This window comes from Gekko japonicus, unplaced genomic scaffold (genome assembly GCF_001447785.1).
Source record: "Gekko japonicus isolate JY-2015 unplaced genomic scaffold, Gekko_japonicus_V1.1 scaffold2099, whole genome shotgun sequence".
NCBI lineage: Eukaryota > Metazoa > Chordata > Lepidosauria > Squamata > Gekkonidae > Gekko > Gekko japonicus.
Genome location: NW_015163152.1, coordinates 66,428 through 72,529, shown reverse-complemented (window position 1 = coordinate 72,529; position 6,102 = coordinate 66,428). Strand labels below are relative to the sequence as shown.

Below are 6,102 nucleotides of genomic sequence, written 5' to 3'. Positions count from 1 at the left end.
AGGTCGCCACAGAGAACCCGACGAGGCCCCTCACCCCGCCAGTCCTCACCCCGCCGGCCGCTCCCCCCGGCCCGTGGTCGGCGTTCTCCGTCTTCTGGCGCTTCGGGGCGCGGCCGCCCTCCGGGCCTCCTCCGTAGTAGCGGCCCGAGCCTCCGCCGCCACCCCCGCCTCCTCCGCCGCCCCCTCCGCCCGACATCTTCACCATATCCCGGCCCGAGCCGCCGCCCTCGCCGCTCTGCGAGCCTCGCCACCTCCGCCGCGACATGGCGCCTGCAGTACACCCAACCGAGCCCACCCTCGCTCCCTCCTCAGCCCCGCCTCGATTGGGCACGCGCGTTGCCACTCAGCGGCGTCGCGGCCCTAATTGGGCTCAGGGAGAGCTCGGCCTACCTGCGGCCCGCCCTCCGCCGCCATTGGGTCGCGGCGCTCCCGCCCGCTCGCTTGATTCGCCGGCGGGCCTGCTTATCAAGTCCTCCGGCGAGGCCTGGGTGGCCGAGAGCGCCGTCCGTCCGCCCACCCTTGACAGGGATTGGGTCAAAAGGATGCCTCTCCGGCCGGCGTCCCGCCCCACCGCATTGCCTCTCAAGGAGCTCCTCCTTCTTCTCCAGAAAACCGTTGGCTCTCCGACAACGCTGCGAGCCGCTTCTGTTATCTTATTGGTTATTGGGGATGCCCATCATTATAACGCTACAAGGGATTGGGTGAAAACTAAAAGAAGACGCCCCCGCATTTATTTGCTCCTGGAAGAGATTTCATTGTCTCCCTAAATTAATTTCATTGGATTTTTCTTCTGTCAGTTATGCCACTTGTCAAATATCATTGGGCCAAACAACCTTGGCCTTTATTTTAATTGGCAAACGCATCTGTAGGTTTCTCCCTGTACTACTTCTTACATTCAGCCAATGGAATCGCATAACCAGAAGCAGCAGCAATGTGAGGCGGGATTTTTTAACGGTCCGCTTAGAAGACACCGCCTCCGGGGCTATGAAAGAGCAAAGGATCATGGGAGCCGCATTGGACTTTGCTTAAGGGAAGAAATGGGCTTATAGAGCGGACGGCTAAAGCAAAGGATCATGGGAACCGCCCTGTACTTTTGACGAAAAGCGCCAATAGGCGTCTGTAGACCAAAGCACAATTTGCAAAGGATCATGGGAGTTTGGTCACGCAATAAAGTACAATTTTGAAACTTTGGCTTCTAGCCCAGCTAATTAATTAATTAATTGCATGGCAGTAGGGATAGTACAGCCAGGAACTGAAAACTGTCTGGCAGCCTGAAACTCTAGCTCTTTTTGTGGCGAGCTAGGTTTGTTTTTGGGGGGCTGAGAGAACTGTGACTGACCCAAGGTCACCCAGCTGGTTTCATGTGGAGGAGTGGGGATTACCCGCCACTCTTCACCACTACACCAAAACTAGCCCAACAATTGTGATGAGGGAAGACCCCAGGGGCTCTAAGGGCTCAGAGGAACAGAACTGAAGCATAACTACATGTCCCATCAGTTAAATTTGGGAAGCAGGAGAGGACAAGCCTGTCTGAAACCGTATGCTCCTGTGAGCCACCGCAGAGACAGACAGGAGAAAAACCAGCAATGTTTAAGGGCTCAGCAGCACTCAAATAGCTCACTGCCTGTTATCCCCCACCTTGAAGACGGGAAGCGCTTCAAACTGGAAATTCGTGTTAGACCTGCTCTTATTCTCTCTGCAGGATACTTCTCTGTAAAGCAAGCAGCCACTGTGGCTGGACAAGGCCAAGGCAGTCTTTTTCTCTCTCCAGGTGAACTGACCTCTGTCAATCTGGAGATCAGGTGTAATAGTGAGAGTTCTCCAGCCACCAACTGGAGGTTGGCAGCCCTAGCAAGGACCTATTCTGGAGTACCAAGGAGAGGGGGCATTAGTTGGGCCAGTCAGTGTAATACAGTGAGGCTCGTTCCCATTTTTCATCACTGGCAGGGGTGAGGTTAGGCCGGCCTGCTGCTTGCTGCAGTTCCCGGCTCTCTCGGGGCCAGGACGTGCCGCGATTGCTCAGCGGTTTACCCCGCAGCCCAAAGGATTGCTCAGCAAAAATCCGGGCAGCGGGCCCTGTTCTCCAACGGCTATTTTTGGCCTCACTCCTCCCATCTCCGTTCTAGGGCGGTTCACTTCTGCTTTCCCAGGAGGAAGGGACCAGCAATGTAACAGACTGGGATTCTTTAGGTAGCGCTGCAATTAAAAATTACTTTCTCCAGTGCTTCCGTCCTCCGATTCTCCAGAGGGAGTCACAGTCGGCTGTTGCGTTGTATGCGGGGCCACGTTCTCCCAGTTTGGTGTAGTGGTTAAGTGCGCGGGCTCTAATCTGGGAGAACCGGGTTTGATTCCCCACTCCTCCACTTGCACCTGCTGATGTGACCTTGGGTCAGTCACAAGCTCTGGCACAGCTGTCCTTGAAAAAGAGCCGTTTGTGTCAGAGTTCTCTCAGCCCCACCCACCTCACAGGGTGTCTGTTGTGGGGAGGGGAAGGGAGAGGAGTTTGTGAGCCGCTCTGAGACTCCAAGTGAAGGGCGGGGTATAAATCCAATCTCTTCTTCTTCTTCTCCCAAGACCGAGTAGATCTGGCTAGGCTGTGAGTGTCAGGAACATTCAATAGCATTCAAAACATGAAATACAAGAAATGCAATAGATAGGCTGGAGATTTCTTTTTTTTCATAAAGAAAAACTGATTTTTACATCAGCAGTTTATTAATAGGGAGTGTCCAAAGGAAGTTATTAGTGCAGCTGGAGACAGGGTTGAAAAAATCGATCGTAGTAATCTTTTTAAGAAAAAGGGATCAAAAGCCTGGCACATCTGTGACTTGGGGCTTACAATACTCTAATCTTGCATCTAAAATAGCTGGAATTGTTAGAAGACACTGGCATTTAAAAATCAAATCTCCAGCCTATCTATTGTATTTCTTGTATTTCATGTTTTGAATACTATTGAATGTTTAAGAAATATTTGGAGCCTTATGTGATGTTGTTAAGTCATACATGATTCGTATTTACTCATCTGTTTCCTTAAGTGATTGTTAGTGGGTGTCGGGAAGGCAGCCAGGTTGCCTGTCCAAACCCTTTTAACTGACTGCAGAATCCCTGTAAGGTCAGCTGGTGTTATTAATCCCCTTAACGGGATGGGAAACCAAGGGCCTGCTAAGGTTCTTACAGCCCCGATCTTAGGCACGTTTACTCAGAAGTAAGCATTGCCCCAAATAAGCACCCACAGGACTGGAAGAAGGATCCATGGCTTGGTGGTAGAGCATCTTTTTGGCAGTATTAATACCTCTCCAGTTAAAGGATCGCAGAGAGCAGCTTATTTGGAAAGATCTGCCTTTCTCTGACCCTGGAGAGCCCCCTCCCGAAGAGACAAGACTGAATTAGATTTGGGATAAGGCAGCTTCTTAAATTCCATTTCAGGGGAAAGGGTTATGGTAAAAGCACCAATGGGCATTCCTCCGAAAAGCTCAAGGTGACGCGCATCTATCTCCCTTGTCTTATTCTCTCCACAACACTGTTAGGTAAAGGTAAAGGTTTCCCTTGCTCGAAAACCAGTCGACTCCGACTCCAGGGATGCGGTGCTCATCTCCGTTTCCAAGCCGAAGAGCCAGCGCTGTCCGAAGACGTTTCTGTCGTCACGTGGCTGGTGCGACTAGACGCCGAGGTGCACGGAACGCTGTTACCTTCCCACCGAAGCGGTACCTATTTATCTACTTGCAATTTCTTGCTTTCGAACTGCTAGGCTGGCAGGAGCTGGGCCCAGAGATGGGAGCTCACTCCATCACGTGGTGCTCGGGTCTCGAACTGCTGAACTACCGACCTTCCGGTCTGCAGCTCAGCATCTTAACCACTTGAGCCACCGCAGCTCTACAACACTGTTAGGACTAGGCTAAAGTGGGATTAGCACCCGTCACCAAGCCTCATGCGTCAATGAGGATTGGAACTTGGGTCTCCCAGCATCTAGTTCGGTAATCCCCAACCATTTTGAGGCTGCAGGCACCTTTGGAATTTTGGCACTGGATGGTGGGCGCAACCACAAAATGGCTGCCATGGGAGGCGGGGCCAGCTACAAAATGGCTGCCATGGGAGGTGGGGCCAGCTACAAAATGGCTGCCGCAGTTTACCTTCAGTCACACAGCGACAATGCTTGTGCTGTGATGGAAGCTGCTGCCAAAGTAACATTTTTTAAAAACCTGCACAGCCAGTCGGAGGCCTTGCTGGGCAAAAGCCCTACCAGGACCTGCCCAATTTCTAAAAACACTTGTTGTGCACCAGAACAGATGTCAGCAGGCAGAAGACGACCCCACCCTTCACTCGGAGTCTCAGAGCAGCTTACCATCTCCTTTCCCTCCCCCTCCCCACAACAGACACCCTGTGAGGTAGGTGGGGCTGAGAGAGCTCTTCTGAGGACTGCCCTTGAGAGAACCGCTCTAAGAGAACTTGTGACTGACCCAATGTCACACCAGCAGCTGCACGTGAAGGAGCGGGGAATCAAACCCGGTTCTCCCAGATTAGAGTCCGCGCTCCTAGCCACTGCACCAAACCGGCTTCCTTGTCCCGTTGGTGACCCCGATCTAGTTCAATATTCGAGCCCACTCCACGACATGAGCAATCACATTTCCAGGATCCTCTAGTTAAAAGGATCTTAAAGCAGCCAACGTGGGGGAAGACCTTTCACTGCCAGGCAGAGCAGATCCTACAGAGCAAGATGGTTCAGCTTGTCAGAAAGTGACTCTGTGCGTTCTGCAAAAGGTCCCTCAAATCTCTGCAGCTTGCAGGCGTGGCTCAAGAGAAAGCTCAACGCCCAGTTCCAAATCCTCGCTTCCTCCTCTCAACCGCTCCTGGGGCCAGTTTGGTGTAGTGGGTAAGTGCGCGGACTCTAATCTGGGAGAACCAGGTTTGATTCCTCACTGCTCCACTTGCAGCTGCTGGATGACCTTGGGCAAGCCGTAGCTCTGATAAGAGCTGTTCTTGAAAAAAGAGCAGTCTCTGTCAGAGCTCTCTCAGCCCCACCTACCTCACACAGTGTCTGTTGTGGGGAGGGGAAGGGAAAGGAGTTTGTAAGATGCTCTGAGACACCTTTGGGTAGTGAAGGGAGGGGTATAAATCCAATCTCTTCTTCTTCTTCTTATGGGTATTCAGTTGGGTGGGATGGCGCCCCGTGTACCCACACCAGGCTCCCGAGAGAGGGAAGGCCGGAGCGATGTTCCAGAAAGCGGTCCTGGGACCCCACTTACCTGTCTAACAACCAGGGGTCATTTGGGGGGGGGGACGCGGGGGGACGCCATCCCCCCCGGGTGAGGTGCGGGAGGGCGGGGCCTGGAGCTCCCTGCTGGTGCCCGCTGGAGGTCGCCACCGGCTGTGGGGAGGACACACTTCCAGTGATGTCAGGGGGTGTGGCATATGCTAATGAGTTATGCTAATGAGTCCCCCTAGCTCTTTTTCTACGAAATGACCCCTGCTAACAACTCCCCCTTTTCAAAAGCACCAGATTATGAAAACGGCATTCAATAGAAGGCCGATCCCACAAAGGGGGGGGGGAGGCAGCTTTAGCAACAGCTGCGGCCCCAGCAGCTGTCTCTGGGTCCTGCCATCGGGATGTCCTTTCTGCAGCTGTGGCCAGGCGAGATCTCTCTGGCGCTGCGGTGAGAGAGGGAGCGAGCTGCAAAACGTGGCTCTTGACTCAAGTGTCTGGCTTTCCGTGGGGGGGGGGGAAGAGGACAGATTTCCATGGTGGATGCCATCCCGTACCACTGTTGGGTGAATCTGTAGTTATTTGTGTCACGGGATCTGGGGTGGGCGTTTGGGAGCAGCCAGTTTAGTCTTCGCCAAATTGCTTTTCGGAATGACTGTCTTGTAACTGATCTGGGGTAGGGGGGAGAAGAGCCATCTGCTTAAAGCTTCTTGGGGAAAGTTGGAAACGGACGCTTTGCTCTTCATTTTCCATGGATAATTAAGACCAGGGGTAGCCAAACTGTGGCTCAGGAGCCAGATGTGACTCTTTCACACGTATTGTGCGGCTCCCGGCAGGGTGGCTAGGGAAGCGAAGGGCAGCCATGCCTTCCTTCCTTCCTTCCTTCCTTCCTTCCTTCCTTCCTT

General features: G+C 53.1%; 1 protein-coding gene across 3 annotated transcripts in view; it reads right to left on the bottom strand.

Moving 5' to 3' along the window:
- HNRNPL (heterogeneous nuclear ribonucleoprotein L) overlaps positions 1-295 on the bottom strand; it is a 20,322-nt gene extending 20,027 nt beyond the window's left edge. For 2 of the 3 annotated variants that reach the window (XM_015407048.1, XM_015407050.1), the window contains exon 1: positions 50-295. In XM_015407048.1, the coding sequence (XP_015262534.1) occupies positions 50-265 (216 nt within the window). In that variant the 5' untranslated portion in view covers positions 266-295. The remainder of the gene's footprint in view (positions 1-49) is intronic. The other variant, XM_015407047.1, reaches the window with a different exon arrangement.
- Between the last annotated feature and the right edge of the window lie 5,807 nt (positions 296-6,102).